General features: G+C 48.6%; 1 protein-coding gene across 1 annotated transcript; it reads right to left on the bottom strand.

Moving 5' to 3' along the window:
* Positions 1–1,091: 1,091 nt before the first annotated feature.
* On the bottom strand, positions 1,092–3,517 carry NEU2 (neuraminidase 2). The gene is made up of 2 exons (XM_054477563.1): positions 3,317–3,517; positions 1,092–2,033 (listed from the first exon to the last, which is right to left on the bottom strand). The coding sequence occupies exons 1-2, from the start codon at positions 3,515–3,517 to the stop codon at positions 1,092–1,094; spliced, it is 1,143 nt and encodes a 380-aa protein (XP_054333538.1).
* Between the last annotated feature and the right edge of the window lie 19,202 nt (positions 3,518–22,719).

The following is a 22,719-nucleotide window of genomic DNA, read 5'->3' as shown; positions in this document are numbered from 1 at the left end:
ACATGGACACAGACACACATAGACACACGAACACACAGGCACACACAGATGCACATGGACACACACAAACACACATGCACATGCAGACACACATGGACACACGTGAACACACATGCACACATGGACACACACAAAAACATGCACATGCAGACACACGTGGACACACATGAACACACATGCACACAGTTGAACATGGACACACATGAACACACATGCACACACAACACACTGACATACATGAACACACAGGCATGCAGACACATGGGCACACACGAACACACACAAACACATGGACACACATGAACACACATGCGCACACAGGCACACATGGGCACATTTGAACACGCATGCACACGCTAGCACATATGAACGCACATGCACATGCAGACACACATGGACATGCATGAACACACGTGTGAACACACATGGACACACAGGAACACATGCACACGCAGGCTCACATGAACACACATGAACACACATGCAAACACATGCACACATGGACACACACGAACACACATGAATGCACATGCATATGCAGACACATGGACACACATGAACACACACAAACACATGCACGGACACACATGACACACAGAAACACATGCACACAGAGACACATATGGACACACACGAACACACATGCACATGCAGACACACACAGACACACACACATCTCTGCTAATTTACACCATGGTCTTCCATCTCAGTTCTTCCCCAGGAACACAATGAGTGGTTCCCAAGAAGGAAGGGGTTGAACTAGGAAATTTGTCAAGACCTACACAAAGCTGGGTGTGGGGGACAGGCAGAGAAGGTGACAGCTGCGCTGCAGGACCCTCCACGCCTTCCCTATGGAGGGGCTATGGGAAGCCAGGCACTTTTGGTTTCTGGGCTGAAAATAGAACCTTTTGGGAAGACTGGAACCACGCAGGAGGAAAAGAGCAAGAGGTGCACCTCTCTCCACACACGGGCGCCAAAGGGAGCCCAGAGTGGCCCCCACGTCCAGGGGCCACGGGAAGGAAAGGCAGCCGCAGAGCCTCCCAGCTGGCTGTGCAGGTGAAAGGCAGGCCCGTGTGGTGGGCACCATGGGCTCACTGAGGCAGGTACTCAGCTGGGAAGGCTTGCTTCAGGGTAAACATGAGAAAGACAATCTCCTCGTAATCATTGGCTTCGTACAGACACCCAAACAAGGGGGACCCATCGGGGCCGGTGCCCATGCTCTGGAGGTCTGAGTAGGCACAGCTGCCCTTGGCCAGCAGTACCGGCTCCGACCAGGCCTCAGGAGCTGGAGGTCGCGGGTTGAGGTAGGCGCCCAGGTCGGCCCTCTGCCAGGAGTGTGTGGGGTGAGTGTAGAGCAGCCACTGGGCTGGGGAGCCAGGCCCTGAGCGGGGGCTGGGGAAGCTGATGATACTCCCCTGGCAGCCCTGGGGCGGCGGCTCTGCCAGCTTCTTCACCAGCTGAGACTCCTGGAAATCAAGCCCATCATTGGTGCTCTGGGCCTGGACCCTGGCTCGGAGGTGGCTTCTCGCGTTGAGGGTCACCACCCTCTGCTCCCCAGCCTCGACTTCAGCCACCTGGCACTCCAGGGTGTCCTGGGCCACAAAGTGCCCTTGCGCCCATGTGTGCCCATGGTCATGGCTGAGGAAGCAGAAGGCAGAGGGGCTCGGCCTTTGGATGGAGTGAAGGTTCCGGTAGGCGTAGGCGGGCACCACCAGGCTCCGGGCCCTGTCATGAAGCTGCAAACAATGCCCGGGGCCCACCGCAAAGGTGGACCACTCCCGGTAGGCTGGGCCGATGGCTGCATCAGTGAGGTCTCTGGGGGAGCTCCAGGTCCTCCCGTGGTCAGTGCTGGTGACTTGGCACAGCCGTGTCACATTGGCCCTGGTCTGCAGCTGCTGTTGCTCCGTGACTTGCCCAGGGATGGCAATGAAGAAGAGGAAGAGGGTCCCCGTCTGCGCGTCATACAAGGGGCATGGGTTCATGGACCGATGGCCATCCAGCCGGGCCTGGGCCACCACCTCCTGAGCTTGCCACTGAGTGGGGAGAGAGAAAGAAGAAGGCAGCCTTGAAACAGCTGGGGATGGTGCCAGGAGCTGCACGTGTGGGAGGGGTGAGCACGGGCGTGTCTCCCGAGTTAGAGTCAAAAGTCATTGAGGAGCTCTCTTCACCCAACACTCATATCCTCCTTGCAACATTTCCCCAGAGCTGCGGGGCCCGGGGTGCCACCTTACCCCTCCAAGGCAGCCACACTCGGCTGAGTGATTCTGTTCCTTCCATTGCCATCAATATGCATTTACAGAACACCCACCTGCCAGACCACAAGATACGAAGATGACTCGTGCATGAGCCATTCCCAACTTCATCCTGGTTCCTCCACTTCCCACCCCAGTCCAGCTCACCATCCTTGAATAGCAAAGCCCTGGCAGGAGGTGCGATAACCTGACCAGTACAAGACAGAATGTGACAGTCACCTCTCACCTTCTACACTCCATATCCTACTCATATAGTCACCTCTCACCTTCTACACTCCATATCCTACTCATATAGCCAAGGAGGAGTCACATTGAGCTTCCAGAATCCCCAAGTCTATGTCACGTGTGCTGTCTGTCCCCATTTATTAACAGCTACCCCCATTGAGCAATTCTAAGCACAGACACAGCGCCAAAAGTCTAACATCCACGGTCTCATCTAATGCCTCAATCCCTGGGGAACAGGTGTTAATAGCTCCATTATTACAGTGAGCAAGAGACTGCGACAGGGAGGAGGAGTTGCCTAGGCCACACCTCTGGTCAGTGGCAGAACCAGGACTTGAACCCAGGTCCACCTGCTTCAAATCCCATGCTTTGAACAGCTGTGTAGTAATGACCACAAAGGAATGATAATAATATTAGACTCTTCAAATATGATCAGCCAGCCTTAGGTGCTGTCATCAGGGTTAATTATTTAATCTATAAGATGGAACTTCAGGACACAAGCCATCACCCCACCCCAGGTCCCCAAGTTAATTTTACTCAAATGACACAACCCCCTATTATGCAACACTGAACTATTCCTCCGTGAGGTCATCAAGGATGCTGGGCAACTCATTCAATCTTTCACGAAAACAGATGGAGGCCAACTGGACTAATTCACAGTGAACCCAGAGGTCCAGGTGACCACCAGGGGCACTTTCTCTGCTCTATCTCTCCTCTGGACCGCAGCCATTGAGGGATAAAGTTGTCCCTGTATTTCTTGAGATCCAGGCCTGGCCCCTGATCACAGCAGCAAAGGGTGTGGCAGAGCCCTGGGGAGCCAGTGCAGACACCTCCTGCCTCACCTGAACCTGGCAGGTGGGTGCATCGTAGCCTCCTCTGCGCAGGACAATCAGCTCCGCGTGCTCATCCTTCTTGCTTGCCCGCTGTTCCGCGAAGGCCAGCAGGGTCTGCTGCCCAGGCAGGTAGAGCAGGGCAGGGATTCTGTAGGCATGGGCTCCCGACTGGAACACGCTCTCCTTTTGCAGGACAGGGAGGGACGCCATGGGGCTGGGGGTGGACAGGAAGAGAAGATGTGTCACCTGCAGCCACACCTGAGATGGGCCCAGAGTCATTCACCAAGACAAGTCGGGGCGGCCTGTCCTCCTCCCGCGTGGGGTTCATTCTCCTTTCCTACATCTCAAGACCCTGCTTCTTAATTATGCCTTTGCCTCGGTGGATATCGGGAGCGCGTATTGCAAAAGCGTGTTTTGGATTCGATTTTTATTATAAGTTAACAATGCCCCTTACAACAGATTTTCGATAACCTCCCGCTGCTTTTGCCAAACCCAGCCCATCAATCCAGGGGCAGACCTTGGGAGGACAGCAGTGCAGGCCGGGTGGCATTCGGCAGCTGCCCAAATGCTGGAAAGTGACACATGGGAGCTTTTTATAACTCCAGAGCCCTAGAAAGTTGTTTCAAAAAAAAAGGAAAAAGAAAAGCATGGCTTCTAAGACTCCGCTCCCCAGGCTGCCTGAGGCTGAGGCCCGGCTGCCCCCGCTGCGTGGGCTTTCCCTGAGGCAGCGAGGGGGCGGTGCTGCAGTGGGAAAGGAAGAAACAGCGGCTCCTGACAGCTAACCCAGGCTGGGGGCGTGGGGTGCTCCAGAGGTCTAAGAAAATAACAATTAAAAATAAGTCTTCAGCTAAAAAGGGTAGGGAGGGGACAGAGGTAACTTGGGGACAGTGAGTGACAGTGATTTTCGGGCTGAGCTGCCTAGGTCCCTTTAAGAGGATGCATCCCCCAGCTCTGGGGAGTGTTGGCTGCAGGGCCCTGGCCTGGGGAGGATGGACCAGTTGTTCCCAGATGAAGAATCTGCCCCAGGTCATACCCAAGAAGGGCTGCGTGGTGATTGGTCCACCCAGAGCCTAAAGACCCTCTTCCTGACCTCCTGACCGGGAGCAGTGCGGCTCCAGAGCTCCCTCGGGGCGGCTGGGCCTTCCCTGAGACTGCATTGCAGCCGCCTCTTTCTCTGCTGCTCCTCCCTTTCCCCCCGGAGTCTCCTGCCTGCCGTGGGTCTCCATGTCAGAGCCAGCGTCCTGGGCACCCCGTCTGAGACACAGCCTTTGCAGAGGGCAAGTGGGTGAGGGACCAGCAAGAGGGGCAAGGTTTGCCTTTGTGCACCCTTTCGTCCTGCTCTCATTTTTCTACCACACGCATACGTTACCTATTTAAAACTTAGCTTCTTTGAGAAATAAATGTAATCTATCGGTCTTTCATTCAACCACAGTGAACGTTAATATTAGGACGATGTGAAAAAATAAAACAGAAGGGCAAAAGCTGCACAAGGAAAAAATGTGCTATTCCCTACACTTGGGTGGGAGATTCATGGCTTGGTGATAAAATCTAGTCCTGCAAATTATAATCCAAGAAAACAGGCCTTGATAGACATCGGGAGGCCTATGCTGAAACGTTGTTAGAAGATGTCAGCGGGAAAGAATCAAATATGATAACAAGTGAAAATGAAAATGGAGAACTATGCAGTTTCACGGTGTTCTCTTGAAAATTGATGAAGGATTTATTTAAGCTCCATTGAGTGGGCTCTGGAAAGTGTGTCCTTGATGGAAATTCAGCAGAGTTGATATAATTCAGTTTAAAATGTTTGTATTTAAAATGTCCTCAGGGCCAAAATTTCTGTACGGATTACAATGGCTGGCCTTCTCTATACAATGTGGGAGGAAAGGAGGTAAGAAGGTTAGCTAAGGAAATTTTTTTTTTTTTTTTTTTTTTTTGAGATGGAGTTTCGCTCTTGTTGCCCAGGCTGGAGTACAATGGTGCAATCTCGGCTCACTGCAACCTCCGCCTCCCGGGTTCAAGTGCTTCTCCTGCCTCAACCTCCCGATTACAGGCATGCACCACCACGCCCGGCTAATTTTGTATTTTTAGGTTTCTCCATGCTAGTCAGGCAGGTCTCGAACTCCTGACCTCAGGTGATCCACCCGCCTCAGCCTCCCAAAGTGCCGGGATTACAGGCGTGAGCCACCACGCCCGGCCAGCTGAGGAAATCTATAAAGACATTCCAGAGGGAAAACAAGACAGAGACGTCTTCAGGAGGAATCACAAGGCAAGACACACACCAGGCCTTTGGGGTTGAGTGGGGGTCCAGCCTAAGGCCTCGGAAAAGGGCTGGTGGGCTCCATGAGGTGAGTGTGACCAGAACTGGTGGCTCATGCCTTAGAGAGAAGATGGGGCAAGGGAGAGAACAGGGGCTTCAGGCTAGAACTAGGGAGCGAAGCCACTGGCTGGCCCACCCTCAAGAAGAGAACCACTCTCAATGCTTAAAATTGAGATATGTGGCCAGGCACAGTGGCTCACGCCTGTAATCCCAGCACTTTGAGAGGGAGAGGCAGGTGGATTGCTCAAGTCCAGAGGCTCCAGACCAGCCTGGGCAACATGGCAAAACCCCATCTCTACAAAAAATACAAACATTAGCCAGTCATGGTGACACATGTCTGTAGTTCCAGCTACTCGGGAGGCTGAGGTGGAAGGATTGCTTGAGCCCGAGAGGTGGAGGTTGCAGTCAGCGGAGATAGCACAACTGCACTCCAGCCTGGGCAACAGAGTGAGATCCTGTCTCAAAACAAAAAATAAAATAAAATAGAGATATAATTCACATACTATAAAATGTACCTTTTAGAAGTGTTTGATTCAGGCTTGGGTGCAGTGGCTTACGCCTGTAATCCCAGCACTTTGGGAGGCCGAGGTAGGTGGATCACCTGAGGTCAGGAGTTTGAGAAGTGTATGATTCAGTGGCTTTTTAGTATTTTCATAAAGTTATACAGCCATCACCACTATCCAATTCCAGAATATTTTCATCACCCCAAAAGAAATCCCATACCTGTGAGCAGTCACTCCCCTGTCAATGAAAACAGTCAAACTCTCTAAAATATTTGAAGAGATTTACACTATACTGTACTATTTATACTATTTGGCTATAAAAGAGATTTATAGCCAAATATGAGTAACAAATGGCTCGTGACACAGCCCCAGGAGATCCTATGTGCCCAACGTCGTCAGAGTACAGCTTGGTTTTATACATTTTAGGGGGACTTAAGACATAAATCAATACATGTAGGATGTACATGGGTTCCGTCTGGAAAGGCGGGACAACTTGAGGTGGGAGTAGGGAAGGCAGTTTCCAGATCATAGGTAGATTCCAAAAATTTTCTGATTGGCAATTGGTCAAAAGAGTTTATCTAAAGACCTGGAATCAGTAGAAAGGAATGTCTGGGTTAAGATGAGCGGTTAGCCAGGCGCGGTGGCTTACGCCTGTAATCCCAGCACTTTGGGAGGCCGAGGTGGGCGGATCATGAGGTCAGGAGATCGAGACCATCCTGGCTAAAACGGTGAAACCCCATCTCTACTAAAAATACAAAAAATTAGATGGGCGTGGTGGTGGGCGCCCGTAGTCCCAGCTACTCGGGAGGCTGAGGCAGGAGAATGGCGTGAACCCGGGAGGCGGAGCTTGCAGTGAGCCCAGATTGTGCCACTGCACTCCAGCCTGGGCGACAGAGCGAGACTCCGTCTCAAAAAAAAAAAGATGAGCAGTTGTGGAAACCAAGGTCTCATCACGCAGAGGAGGCCTCCAGGTGGCGGGTTTCAGAGCTCTTCACAGACCTAAAAAGATGCCAGAGTCTTAGTTAATTCTCTCCTGGATCAGGAAAAGGCCAGGAAAGGGAAAGGGATTCTCTACAGAATGCAGATGTTTCCTCACAAGAGACAGCTTTGCAGGCCCATTTCAAAATATGTCAAAGAAATACATTTTGGGGGTAAAATACTTTAATTTCATTCAGGACCTGCTATCTGTCCTGTGATGCTATACTAGAGTTAGTTTGGAATTTGGTGTCTTATTGCTACAAAAAGTCTGTTTCATCAGCCTTAAGATCTGTTTTAGCCAGGTGTGGTGGCTCACGCCTGTAATCCCAACACTTTGGGAGGCTGAGGCGGGTGGATCATCTGAGGTCAGGAGTTCAAGACCAGCCTGGACAACATGAGGAATACCTGTCTCTACTAAAAATACAAAAATTAGCCAGGCGTGGTGGCACACACCTGTAATCCCAGCTACTTGGGAGGCTGAGGCAGGAGAATTGGTTGAATCTGGGAGGCGGAGGTTGCAGTGAGCACTCCAGCCTGGGTGATAGAGTGAGACTCCGCCTCAAAAAAAATATATATTTGTTTTTATGTTAATGCTGGTCAGTTGTATCTGAATTCCAAAAGGAGGAAGGTGGGAGACATGTCTGACCTCTGACCCCCACTTCCCATCATGGTCTGAACTAGTTTTTCAGGTTAACTTGGGAATGCCCTTGGCTGAGGAAGGGTCCATTCATTTCATTGGGGGGCTTAGCATTTTACTTCTGATTTACACTCCATTACCCAGTCCCCTCAGCCCCTGGTAACAACTCATCTATGTCCTGTCTCTCTGGATTTGCCTATTCTGGACATTTCATGTAAATGCAGTCGTATGCTATGCGGCCCGGGCAACTGGCATCTTCCACCAAGCACCATGTTTCCAAGGTTCGTCCAGGTTGCAGCATGTGTCAGTACCTCATTCCTTTTCATGGGTCAGTAATATTTTATTGTATGGCTACACCACAGCTATGGTTTGAATGCTTGTATCCTCTTCAAAATTCATGTCAAAACTTAATCCCCAACGCAATAGTATTAAGAGGTAGGACCAGGCCGTGAGGATGGAAGAGACTAGAACCTTTATGAAAGAGCTTGGGGGAGTGGTTTGTCCCCCTCCACCATGTGAGGACACAGTGTTCGTCCCCTCCAGGGGATGCAGCAACAAGGCGCTGTTAGATATGAGTTCTACATTTCTTTTCAAAGAATTAATATGTCAGTATGTTCAATTCTTTGCCTTCTACTTTTAAACTTAACTTCCTCGTAAAGCAACCTTTTTCGATTACCTGCTCCACCCTGACTCATTCCGATTACTTGCTACCTGGTCTGCCCTGATTCCCGCCAAAGCACTTATCCCATAATTCCCTTTAAATTGGCCAATAGGAATTAGTTTAGCTTGTGCGGTCATAACCCTAGCCAATAGGGGAACGACGCAGCAGCAGGGGCCACGTGAGTCAGGGATAAGAACCCCTTCACCTCCCTTGTCCAAGTGTGCACTCACCATTGCTCCATCTGTAAGGGCACACCCTTCTATAGAAGTAACTTGCCTTGCTGAGAATTAAAAAGAAAATTTTATATTCGAGTGCTATTCCTTTTGTGGCACCAAAACTTTATATGTAAGAGCACCATCTTGGAAACAGAGACCAAGTCTTCACCAGATGTTGAACCTGCTGGTGTCTTGATCTTGGACTTTCCAGCCTCCAGAGAAATAAATTTCTATTATTTATAAATTACTCAGTCTGTGGTATTTTGTTACAGCAACACAAATAGACTAAGTCACTTTTTTTTTTTTTTTTTTTTTTGAGACAGAGTCTTGCTCTGTCTCCCAGGCTGGAGTGAAATGGTGCGATCTTGGCTCACTGCAACCTCCACCTCCCAGGTTCAAGTGATTCTCCTGCCTCAGCCTCCTGAGTAGCTGGGATTGCATATTCGCACCACCATGCCTGGCTAATAAGTCACATTTTATTTATGAATTCATCGACGGATGGGCATTTAGGCTGTTTCTGGTGTTTTGGGCTATTTTGCCTAATGCTGTTATGAACACTAGTGTACAAGTTTTTGTGCAGACATATGCCTCCAGTTTTCTGGGGTACCTGCCTAGGAGCAGAATTGCTGGGTCATACAGTCATTTTGTATTTACCTTTTTGAGGATCTGCCGAATTATCTTCCACAGCAGCTATACCACTCCACATTTTCACAGGAAATGTGCGAGGGTTCCAATTGCTCCACATCCTCATCAACACTTGTTATTATGCCCTTTTAGTTATTTTGATTCCAGCCTTCCTAGTGGGTGTGAAGTGGCATCTCACTGTGGCTTTTGATTTGCATTTCCCTGATGACTAAGGAGGCTAAGCATCTTTGCATGTGCTTCTTGGCCATAAGAGTTGGATTTTAGCCTGGAGGCAATGGGAAGATTTCAAACATTTTTAGACAAGGGAGCGACCCAACCTGATTTATTTTTAGTAAGTGCCCCTTTTGGTTTCAGGGGGAATAGCACAGAAGGTGAGCGTGTTGCAGTTTTCCAGGTGAGATCAAACAAAAACCTGGATGAAGCAGAGACAGTGGTGACTAGGAGGGGCCTGGCTCTTAGAGAGCAGAGGAATCAACATGATCAGGAAAGCAAACTGGGGGAGGCGTTGGGAACACATGAGGTTAAAGTATTTGGAACTGATTTCCATAGTGTCTGTGACTGTGTTCCAGATTCCTCCTTTAGATTCTAATCTCTCTTTTTTTTTGAGATGGAGTTTTGCTCTTGTTGCCCAGGCTGGAGTGCAGTGGCACCATCTTGGCTCACTGCAACATCTGCCTCTAGGCTCCAAGCCATTCTCCTGCCTCAGCCTCCCAAGTAGCTGGGATTACAGGCTCCCGCCACCACGCCTGGCTAATTTCGTATTTTTAGTAGGGACAAAGTTTCACCATGTTGGTGGGGCAGATCTCGAACTCCTGACCTCGGGTGTTCTGCCACCTCAGCCTTCCAAAATGCTGGGATCACAGGCATGAGCGACCATACCCGGCCTAGATTCTAATCTCTTTGAGGATGGGGACAAAGTTATTATTTCTTGTAGCAAGTATTTACTGTGTTCCTACCATGTTCCCGGCATGGATCTAGGAACTTGGGTTACATCATCAATAAACCAGACCAAGATCCTTGCTCTCGTGGAATTTGCATTCTTCGGGGGATGGAAGCATTACGATTGTTGCCAAACACCTAGCTAGGGCTTGCTAGGACCAGAACCTGAACCTGTACAAGCACTTTACAGGGATCGCCTCATTTGCCCTCACTAACCCCAGACTCTGTAAGACCTGGGAGGTGTGGAGTGATGCTCCTTATTGAAGAGATGACAGTGTGGAGGCAGAAAGCTGTGGACTCCTCCTCACCCCAACCCGTACGCAATCTGCTGGTCTTTCAAATGTTTGTCTTGTGTGTGTTGAGACAAAGCCGGGCACTGGAGGTTGGGGAGGAAAAACAGGCCCCCAGGGTCAGCTTGAGGGCTCTTATCTCCCATCCTCAGCAATGCCTCAGCCCTGGCCCCAACTCACACCCACCCACATCAATCCCCAAGTGTCCTCATAAGAATAATACCAGGCTGGGCGCAGTGGCTCACACCTGTAATCCCAGCACTTTGGGAGGCCGAGGCTGGCAGGTCACCTGAGGTCAGAAGTTCGAGACCTGCCTGGCCAACAGGGTGAAACCTCGTCTGTATTAAAAATACGAAAATGAGCTGGGCATGGTGGCAGGCACCTGTAATTCCAGCTGCTTGGGAGGCTGAGGCAGGAGAATCACTTGAACCCAGGAGACGGAGGTTACAGTGAGCCAAGATCGTGCCACTGCACTCCAGCCTGGGTGACAGAGAGAGACTCTGCCTCAAATAATAATAATAATAATAATAATAATAATAATAATACCAAACACTTATATGACTTATACGGCCTTAAAGTGCTGGACACTCTTTCAGTGCTCTCCAATATTTTCTTAAAATGTTTGTAAATTGTATTTACAAATTTTATTATTGACAATACAACTGACAAATATTGATTCATCTAACCCTTGCAACACCCTACCAAGTAGGTTCTGTAATTATTCCATTGTACAGGTGAGGAAACCGAGCTCGCCTAACCCTCAAGTGGCAGATCTGGGACTAAAGACGCTTCTAAGCCCACACAGCACTCCCTCTGAGAGAAGTCCTGAAAATGCCTGCACCTCATTAAATTCCATGCCAGGCTTAAGCATGTCTTATAAACAGCTGGCTCACCTTGACCCAGCCCCCTGGCTCCAAACATTGACAGCTGCTCTAGGCTGATGTAGTGGGAAGAGAACTGAATTAGGAGTCCAAAAATTTGGATTCTGGTCCTAGGTCCACTCCTAATAGTTTGTGCACCTTTGGCAAGAATCTACCTTCCTGGATTCAGCTGCCCCATCTGGTGGGAAGGGAGCTATGTGAGGTGCCCGCCCAGGCCCCTTCCATTGCTAAGGGCTGAGCCTAAATGAGGATCAAGGGGGTGTGGGTCGGGAAGGAGCTGGAACCTGAATGCCCCCTGGTGGGGTGGACAAGGGTCTCAGCAAAACCCAGCCTCACACTCGAGTAGCCAGACAATGTCAGAGGTGACACTATCAGGTTGAATTCTGAGAAATTGCCATTTTGTAGGTTAAAATAGCCAAACAGGAGCAATTTCATAGGATCCCACTAAGGCTACCAGTGGCTGGTGCTGCTCTGGCCTTGCCGGTACCAAACCCAGAGCCAAGCGTCTCGCACATGAAATCTCACTTCTCCCACGCAGCCCCTTCACATCCTATCATAGATATGGGGAAACAGAGAAGTGGGTCAGAGAGGCTTCCCCAGGAGCGCACAGCCAGTTGGTGGTTGAGATGAGTGGATCTGAGCCTGGATCTGCCAGATTCCAGAACCCAACCACTGGGGTTTCCTGCCACGAGCCCCACAGCTGGGATTCTGATGTCTGAACGTTCTGTGAAGTCCCTGACAAAAGACAACATCGGGGGACCGCTGTCCGCCTTCTCTCCATGTCTTGTTGAGAGCACAACCTCGTGGGCACCTTGCAAAGCCTGGGGGGACCTCCCTGCCAGCATTCACCTTGCCCGCTGTGGGGAGATGCTTGGCATTTCACAGACCTGTATGGAGCACCTTCCAGTGCGGGAAACAGATAAACAGAGAAGCCCTGGTCCCTGCCTCCGGGATTCCACAACAACCAAAGGGAGTCAACGTTGTGGGGAGTGGGGAAGTGGTGCCCCGGGCAGATTTTCCCAGAGGAAAAGCCTTTGTTCTTGGCTGAGTTTGGGGTGGGACTTGACCTGCTGGCTCCCACATCAGAATAATGCCATCTCTCCCAACAGCAGGCAGCTCTGCCTCCGGTCAGCTCACCGCACTAGCAGAGCAACCCTGGAGGTAGCAAGCCCCACACATGGTCAGCCTCTTTCCCCAAGAAAAACCCATTTCCAGTGGGTTCCACAAGTCCGCTTGGCCAAGTGCTTTGCTGGAATTCCCAGGCCAAACTGAGAGCTGCGGTGTTGACCCCAAGCTGGTCCAGGACTGTGGGGCCTCCTTTTGGGAATTCAAACCAGAAGTGACTTTAGGACAGAATCAGGGAGTGTTCCTGAGCCGGCTGACCTGAGCCTTCTGCACACGGTCCCATCCAACATGACCGCTGGACAGCCCAAGAACCAAGCGGGGTGCAATCCCAGTGGGTGTGGAGGGGCCATGACTGTCATGCTCTTTAAAATGGCCCTCGTGAAGGCATTTCCAAGCATCGCACCCCGCTTCAGAATTATCCAGCAGGAACAACAACTCTTGTTTATATCAACAAAGGAACTGTGTGAGTCGATTTAGAGATAAGCCCTACCTCCAGGAGTGTCTCAAGCCAGTTCCAGATCAGGGCCCGGTTGTGAAGTCGGGGTGTGCGCCCAGAAGTGGTGGGAGCCCGGCTTCTAGAAGTGCCGTGGCTCCTGCATTCCCCCGGACTCTCCTCGAGTCTCAGGGCCTCCTCTATCAGGTCCATGCCCTATATACACCTAAGGGAGTCCCCAGCATCTGCCTCTCACTCATCTGGCCAAGCACGTTCCAGGAACGATGGCAGCATGTAGGCCCAGCCCTGGCCCAATTAGGATGCGAGGGCTCATTAGTCAGGAGGAAATCTGTCCAGCTCTCCACACAGGCAGGCCTGAATCAGAGGGTGAGCCATGAGCTGTTTCAGTCAAGGTCGCTCTTCAAGTGGATGCGCTGAGCAAAATGTGTGCTCAGCAGGATAGACTTCCCAGGGCCCGGGAGAATCTGGAAAGCTCAGGGGTGAGGAGCCAGGCGAGACTTGGCTGCTCTTCTGGTTCAGCCACAGACTACATGGGTGAGTGGGGCCACTTTTTTGGCCTTTTGGGATCTCAGTTTCCTCCTCTGAAAAATGAAGGTAAAAATGTCATAATAGGGCCTGGCACAGTGGCTCACGCCTGTAATCCAGCACTTTAGGAGGCTGAGGCAGGCGGATCATGAGGTCAGGAGTTCGAGACCAGCCTGGCCAATATGGTGAAATCCCGTCTCTACTAAAAATATAAAAAATTAGCCCAGTGTGGTGGCGGGCACCTGTAGTCCCAGCTACTCGGGTGGCTGAGGCAGGAGAATCACTTGAACCCCAGAGACGGAGCTTGCAGTGAGCTGAGATCGCGCCACTACACTCCAGCCTGGGTGACAGAGTGAGACTCCGTCTCAAAAAAAAAAAAAAAAAAAAAATCATAATAGACCCTAAGCTGCGTGACAGCAGATTCTGAATGCTTTGTTTACTGCTGCAACCCAGTATCTAGAACAGTTTCTGATACATCACTGTGGCCTGATAAACACTCATTAGTGAATGGATAAATGTTACCTTTCCAGGCAGGGCACATGTGAATCTCTCTACCCAGCATCTGGCCCATGGTAGGGACCCATCAGATTTAGCACCTGGCAGCGAATCCTTTTCTTCTCTATGCACCACAACCATGCCCGAAGCTCCCTGGGCCATGAGCTCATCCCCAGAAGGACGAGTCATTTGCTGGCATGCAGCCAGAAGATTTACACCACCTCACTGCAGGTGAACACCAGACAGTGTGGGTGAGGCTGCAGAAGCTGGAAAGATCGAAAGGTGGTCACATTTAGCTCAGGGTAGGCTTTTTGTCTTAGTCTTGAGCCAGGGATGTGGGAGGCCCTGTCCTTTGTTCCCCTCCCTTCCACTGGACGAAGTCCTTTCACGGGGTCTGTGGTTGGCTGCTCAGCTCCCAGTGGTTCCCATGGCTCAGAGCCAAGTGCGTCCATCACACCTCGGCCCCTCTTTTCCTGGAAGGTCAGCTCTCCCTGGCTGCCCCCAGGTCGGAGGGACCTCCTGGATGGCCTTTTCTGGGTCCTCTTGCTCCTGTTCTGGTCTACCCTCTCCCCAGTTCTGAGACAGATGGTCATGTAAGTCTGACCTTGGAATTTTCAGAAGTCCCTCCCAAAGGCCAGCCCATATCGGGGGTCCTCAGCAAACCCAGACTGCCCAGCCAGACTCACCCCACAGGAGCTCAGGGAATCACCTTAACATTGATGCCTTTAGATACAGCCGCAGAAGAGGTATTCTAAAGATGGGTGAAGTGTAAGGGACTAGGCGGGCGTGGTGGCTCACACCTGTAATCCCAGAAATTTGGGAGGCCAAGGCAGGTGGATCACTTGAGATCAGGAGTTTGAGACCAGCCTGGCCAACATGGTAAAACCCCACCTCTACTAAAAACACAAATATTAGCCAGGTGTGGCAGCACACACCTGTAGTCCCAGCTACTCAGGAGGCTGAGGCATGATAATCGCTTGAACCCAGGAGGCAGAGGTTGCAGTGAGTGGAGATCGTGCCACTGCACTCAGCCTGGGCGACAGGGTGAGACCCTGTCTCAAAAATCGAAAATAATGAATAAATAAATAAATAAAAGTCATTATTTAAAAAAAACTGGTGAGTAATATAATGAAAGCCTTTAAAATGTGGTTTAAGGGAGCCCATTAACTCTAACCTGGCCCGGTCACTTAGTAGGAACATATGATTTCAAAAGGACCTGAAAAGCTTGTACAAAGAAGCTTGATTCGGCATGCAAATTTAATGTATATTTGACTCCCAAGGATCAACTGATTGAGTGTTCAAACATCTTCACTGAACACACCCTGTGTAGCCAGCACCATGCTGACTGGGGAGGAGCAGGAGAGAAATATCCTGGGCCAAGTCCCAGAGCTCCAAGTGCTTACTATTTACCTGGCAGGAAAGACCAACACGCAAAAAAAGAGGCCAGAGAGGGCAGGTTTGGGGTGGACTGTGACAGTGACAGTGGGTGAGAACAGGTGCAGTCACGAAGACTTCCTGGAGGAAGAGGTAAGACCTGGGCTAGACCAGGAAGAAAAGTAAAATGTAAGAAGCAGAGGAGAACATTTCAGTGGAGAGCACAGGGCCCAGCGCACAGTGGGTGCTCCGTTGGATTCTGAGGAAGGGAGGGGAGAGGTGTGGAGAAAAATCCCTGTGGTCAGGGGACAGTGCCTGGCTTTCCAGGATCATCATTACTTTAATCTGTTTTCTTTTTGATGGCTTTTATGATTTTTTTCTTTCTCCTTGATGTTCTGCAGTTCCATTATGGGCTGTTCAGGTGTGAATTCACTTTCATTCACCCAGCCTAGGACTCAGCGCAGTTTTTCAACCCAGAATTCGGGTCTTTCTCCAAACCTTGAAAAATCCTCAGTCATTATTTCTTTGAATGTAACCTCTCCTCCTTGAGTTTTTAAAATTTATTCTGTAGATTTTGTTTTTGCTTCTTTCATATTTTCCATGTCTTTACCTGCTGGTGCTTCATTCTGGGTGATTTTCTCAGATATCTCTTCCAAATCATTAAATCCCACCAAATCTTCTTTATTATTATTATTTACTTTAAGTTCTAGGGTACATGTGCACAATGTGCAGGTTTGTTACATATGTATACATGTGCCATGTTGGTGTGCTGCACCCATTAACTCGTCATTTACATTAAGTATATCTCCTAATGCTATCCCTCCCCCTCCCCCTACCCCATGACAGGCCCCGGTGTGTGATGTTCCCCTTCCTGTGTCCAAGTGTTCTCATTGTTCAATTCCCACCTATGAGTAAGAACATGCAGTGTTCGTTTTTTTGCCCTTGCGATAGTTTGCTGAGATTGATGGCTTCCAGCTTCATCCATGTCCCTACAAAGGACATGAACTCATCCTTTTTTATGGTTGCATAGTATTCCATGGTGTATATGTACCACATTTTCTTAATCCAGTCTATCATTGATGGACATTTGTGTTGGTTCCAAGTCTTTGCTGTTGTGAATAGTGCCACAATAAACATACATGTGCATGATGGGTTGTATCTCAAAATAATAAGAGCTATTTATGACAAACCCACAGCCAATATCATACTGAATGGGCAAAAACTGGAAGCATTCCCTTTAAATCTCACTAAATCTAAAGTCGTCTCTATTTAAGATTTTATATATACGTTTGAGATGGAGTCTCACTCTGTCACCTAGGCTGGAGTGCCGTGGCGCAATCTTGGCTCACTGCAACCTCCACCTCCTAGGTTCAAGTGATTCTCCTGCCTCAGCCTCCCAAGTAGCTGGGATTACAGGCACCCACCACCACGCCCAGCTAATTTTTTTATATTTTTAGTAGAGACAGGGTTTCACCATGTTGGCCAGGCTGGTTTTGAACTCCTGACCTCAAGTGATCTGCCTGCCTTGGCCTCCAAAAGTGCTAGGATTACAGACATGAGCCACTGTGCCTGGCCTACATCAATATTTTTTATTTCTACAACTTCTACCTTTAAAAATAATAATTTTCTTTTCTTATTTGATAGATTGTATTCCTTTATCTCGTTAAGCACTTTAAGTGTATTTATTTCTAACAGTTTTACATATATTAATTTATTTAATTCTAACAGCAACTCTATGAAACAGGTGCTGTTTATACCCCAATTTTGCAAAGCAGAAAATGAGGCAAAACGTGATTATGTAACTATTCCAAGGTCACCCAATTAGTGATTTGTTGATCGGGATTTAAAAGCAGAAACAAAGGCATTTTAGCTGTTATGGGCTAAATTGTGTAATCTCAAAATTCATACGTTGAAATCTTCACCCCCAGTACTTCAGAATGTGACTATATTTGAAGATAGAGCCTTTATTTATTTATTTATTTAGAGATGGAGTCTCGCTCTGTTGCATAGGCTGGAGTGCAATGACGCAATCTTGGCTCACTGCAACCTCCACCTCCCAGGTCCAAGCAATTCCCCAGCCTCAGCCTCCTGAGTAGCTGGGATTACAGATGTGCACCACCACATCCGGCTAATTTTGTATTTTTAGTACAGACAGGGTTTCATCATGTTGGTAAGGCTGGTCTCGAACTCCTGACCTCAGGTGATCCACCTGCCTCGGCCTCCCAAGTTCTGGGATTACAAGCATGAGGCACTGCACCTGGCCAATGGGGCCTTTAAAGCGGTAATTAAAGTAAAAATTCGGTCATATTGGGTGGGTCCTAATCCAATAAGATCGGTGTCCTTATAGGAAGAGAAAATTAGGACACAAATGCATGTGCACACACAGAGGAAAGACAGAACACAGAGAGAAAGCCACCATGTGCAAGCCAAGGAGAGAGATCTCCGAAAAACAAACCTGCTGATACCTTGATCTTGAACTTCCAGCCTCCAGAACTGTGAGAAGTTTCTGTTGCTTAAGCCTCTCAGTCTGTGGTAATTTGTTATAGCAGCCCTAGCAAACTAATACACTTACCTTCTTCACACGCAAACATTTCTAACCTTTTCCTGCATCCAAGATCAAGTACTTATGAATGCCAAGTTTGCTAAAACTTTTTATCATCTGACTGAGGCCAGGAGAGACTTAATTGTTGTACTTTGAAATCCCAGGAAGGTAATTATGTCACACACCCACTTCTGAAATGAAACGCATACTTAGTTTTTAAGGTCTTTTTAAATATTATTCTATTGTTTCTATTTTCTCATGTGTCAACTCTCCCATTTTTGTGGGATGTATTTCTTTATGTTGGACTTTCTCAAATGTTTTATAATTTGTTATTATCATGTTTAATAATTTATATTCTTCATATTGGTCTTCCTTAAGACCAATATGTTTTATAATTTCTGCCTATGAGCTCATCTTCAATGGGAATTATCCTTTCAGTGTGATGGTGGAATTGTTCCTGCCAGTGACCCAGATTGTGGCGACCTCCCCCTAGCTGCCTCTGCATAAGTCTTAAGGGGTCACAAATTCTCAAATTTTTTTCTCCATTTCTATCTTGGGATTTTTGTACATCATGAGTACATATGTGGATCCAGCTTGCTCTCCACTTTCTTGTGGGTAATTCTATTTATATCCATGGCCTGGGACATTTTTTTACTTCTGATCTATAATCAACCTCTTCAAGCTTCCTGTTGTGTTCAAGTTCAGAGGCTTTGATTCTTGTTTCCCCATAACCATTAATTTATAACAAACACCATAAGGAATGCATGCTACAGTCCCTAAAGTACTCAGCTCACCAAGGTAAATATAGAATTATCTCTTCATTTATGGCACCTGAACATGTAACTTTCTTGTTTTGAATTGAATTGCATATTTACATTACAAAAATATATATCCAGCGTTTCTGTATGTTCCAGAAAATTTATGGGATCTCGGGAAAGCTATTTAACCCCTTTAGATCTGGCTTCCTCATCCTAAGACTGTAGGGATGATTAAACATGTTAATCCTTGTGAAGCACTTAGAATAGTGCCTGGTTCACAAGTACTCAGTAGATGTTTTGATAAGTATTCCTGCTTCTGTTCAGTTCTTTTTCTTAACCAGACCTGGCCTATCATCTTTATATAGTTAAATTTTACTTTTTCAAATAACCAAAACAATAACAATTAAAACATTTAGATTCTTCTCCTCTTCCCACCCCTTAAAGCAAACTTAACATAAGAAGGTATTTTATCATCTTAAAAAAAAGTCTTATAATGAATTAAACTCATTATATTAATTATTCAATTCCTACCAATGCAAAATTATGAAAATCCCTTTGAAACAATTGGCTTATGACTACTAAGCTCATTAATGATCTATCAAAATTATCACTCAGAAAAGCATCACAAAAGCTTCAGATCAAGGACACCCCAGGCCCTGAAAGGGATTTCTCATTACCATCCCAGAATATTTCTATAGCGCAACAGCCAACAGCCATTAAAAACAGTGAAGAACTTCAAAGTGTGCTAAATTGGAAAACCACCAAAACAGTAATACAGAACAGAACATACATGTTGAGATCCTGCCTAAGTAAAACAAAGGATATAGGGGTGTGTGTGTGTGTGTGTACGCACACAGACATGCAAGGGAGAGAGAGAGAGAGGGAAAGAGAGGCAAGGAGGTAGAGATTATGTATATATAGAACATTTCTGGAAGAGCACTCATAAAACTGTTAACATAGGTTATATAAAATGTTTTTGAGCAAGAAAGTGACAAGATCAGATCTGTGTCAGCAGATTCACATGGATACTGAGTGGGATGGGGTGCTGAGGGCTGGAAGCAATTGGGAGAAACTGAAGCCAAGAGACCCATTTAAAGGACACTGCAATTGTCAGGTAGGAGTTGATGGGGGCCTGTTCTGAGGCAGTGAGATAGAGCAAAGGACAAAAAAGGAAATTAGATTCACTTTAGAAAGCCACCCAATTGTAGCCCCAGGGCCTAGCACAGTACCTACTGGTACTAGGTGCTCAATAGGAAAGAAATGGTCTCCTGTGTGAAAGACTTATAATTTTAATTTTCAAAGTCATCCCACTGGGCACCTGAAAATGACAACCCCACTGGCCCCTTCACCTTCTTCTCACAAGTTCATTTCCTCAGCCCTGGGCCTGGGGAGCTGGGCTGTGGGGACAGGTCCACAGGCAGGTGAATCCAGGGCTCAGGCCTCTACCTGTGCCCGTTGCTGGCCCTGCCCACCCAGGAGGTCCCTGCTGCACCCCCATGATCCCACTCGGATCTAATCCTATACACACACACACACACACACAGGCTACCAACACTTACATTTAGGAGTTGCTTAAAATATATATTTTTTAATGAGTGAAACAATGGAAGAGAGTGAGAAGAAGGATGAGGGTCTCATAAGTGTGACATCTGATGATAGGTTGCAGGAAACAGCCGAAATTCCCAGAAGACAGAGCACTCAGTGGACACCTCTTCAACCTCGGCATGCAGGAAGGCTCTGTTGGGAGGCTTTGGTGGCAAGGGACAGAGAGGGGAAAGAGGGAGTTAATGCACTTATTCTAATATCTCTTGAGCCTAATGCAGGATCTGGTTTATAGTGCCCTGCTCAAATGTTTGTTGAATGAATGAAGGAAAGGTTGGATAAATGGGTGGATGGCTGGGTGGATGGCTGGATGGATATATGGGTAAATGGATGAGTGGATGGATGGATGCTGGATGGATGGATGGAGGGGTGGATGGGTGGATGGATGGGTGGATGACTGGATGGGTGGATGGGTGGATGGATGGGTGGATGGATGAATGGGTGGGTGGATGGGTGGATGAGTAGATGGATGGGTAGATGGATGTGTGGATGAGTGGGTGGATGTGTGGATGAGTGGGTGGATGAATGGATGAGTAGGTGGTTGGGTGGATGGATGGGTGGATGGATGGATGGATGGGTGGGTGGATGAATGGATGAGTAGGTGGTTGGGTGGATGGATGGGTGGATGGATGGATGGATGGGTGGGTGGATGGATGGATAGATGGTGGGTGGATGGATGGATGGGTGAAGGGATGGATAGTGGATGGATGGATGGTGGATGGATGGATGGGTGGATAGATGGATGGGTGGATGGGTGGATAGATGGATAGGTGAATGGGTGGATAGATGGATGGGTGGATGGACGAATGGGTGGGTGGATGGGTAGATGAGTAGATGGATGGGTAGATGAATGGGTGGATGAGTGGGTGGATGAATGGATGAGTAGATGGTTGGGTGGATGGATGGGTGGATAGATGGATGGGTGGGTAGATGGGTGGATGGATGGATGGATGGATGGATGGATGGATGGATGGATGGATGGTGGATGGATGGGTGAATGGGTGGATGGATGGATGGTGGACGGGTGGATGGATGGGTGGATGATGGATGGATGGATGGATGGATGGATAGATGGTGGTTGGATGGATGGATAGGTGGATAGATGGATGGGTGGATAGGTGGATGGAAGGGTAGATGGGTGGATGGATTGGTGGATGATGGATGGATGGATGGATAGATGGATGGAAGGGTGGATGGATGGATGGGTGGGTGGATGGATGGATGGGTGGATGATGGATGGATGTATGGATGGATAGATGGTGGGCAGATGGATGGATAGGTTGACAGATGGATGGGTGGATAGGTGGATGGATGGGTGGGTGGATGGATGGATGGGTGGATGGGTGGATGGGTGGGTGGGTGGATGGATGGGTGGATGGAAGGGTGGATGGGTGGATGGATGGGTGAGAGAATGGATGGGTGGATGGGTGGATAGATGGATGGATAGGTGGGTGCATGGGTGGATAGATGGGTGGGTGGATGGGTGGATGAGTAGATGGATGGGTAGATGGGTGGGTGGATGAGTGGGTGGATGAATGGATGAGTAGATGGTTGGTTGGGTGGATGGATGGATGGGTGGGTGGATGGATGGATGGATAGTGGGTGGATGGATGGATGGGTGGTTGGATGGATGGTGGATGCGTGGGTGGGTGGATAGATGGATGGGTGGATGGGTGGATGAATGGGTGGAAGAGTGGATGATGGATGAATGGGTGGATGGTGGATGGATGGATGGATGGATGGGTGGATGGATGGGTGGATGGGTGGATGGGTGGAGGATGGATGGATGGATGGTGGATGGGTGGAGAATGGATGGATGGATGGTGGATGGATGGATGGATGAATGGGTGGATGGATGGGTGGATGGGTGGATGGATGGGTGAGAGAATGGATGAGAGACTACTTCAATCTGGCTTTCAGGGACAAAACTGAAACTCATGTTTTGTGGCAATCAGATGGCTGTGGGAACTTTCAAAGATGGCCCTCAGGGACCCCCATCCCTGGTATTGTGCCCTGTGTAATCTCCTACCTTTGAGTGTAGGCTGTGCCTGATGACTTCCTTCTAACGAGTAGAATATGCCAGAAGTGGTGGAATATCACATCCTCGAGTATATTACAAAAGACTGACCTACCTCTTCCCAGACTCTCTCCATAGCCCTCTCTGATGAAACGAGCTGCCAGGGCGGAGAGGCCCACGTGGCAAAGGACTGATAGTGGCCACAGCTGACAGCTGAGAGGGGCTGAGGCCTTCATCCTACAGCCCTGAGGAACTGAGTCCTGCCAACCAGCAGCTTAGAAGTGGATCCCCCCAGTGGAGCCATGAGATGAGACCTCAGCCCCTCCAACACTTGGATGGCAACCTGTGAGAAACCCTGAGCAGAGAACCCAGCCAAGCAGTGCCCAGACTTCTAGCCACAGAAACTGAGATGACAAATGAGTGTTGTTTCAAGCCGCACACTTTGAGTTAATTT

This window comes from Pongo pygmaeus, chromosome 11 (genome assembly GCF_028885625.2).
Source record: "Pongo pygmaeus isolate AG05252 chromosome 11, NHGRI_mPonPyg2-v2.0_pri, whole genome shotgun sequence".
Classification (NCBI taxonomy): domain Eukaryota; kingdom Metazoa; phylum Chordata; class Mammalia; order Primates; family Hominidae; genus Pongo; species Pongo pygmaeus.
This window is presented reverse-complemented; position numbering and strand designations above follow the sequence as displayed.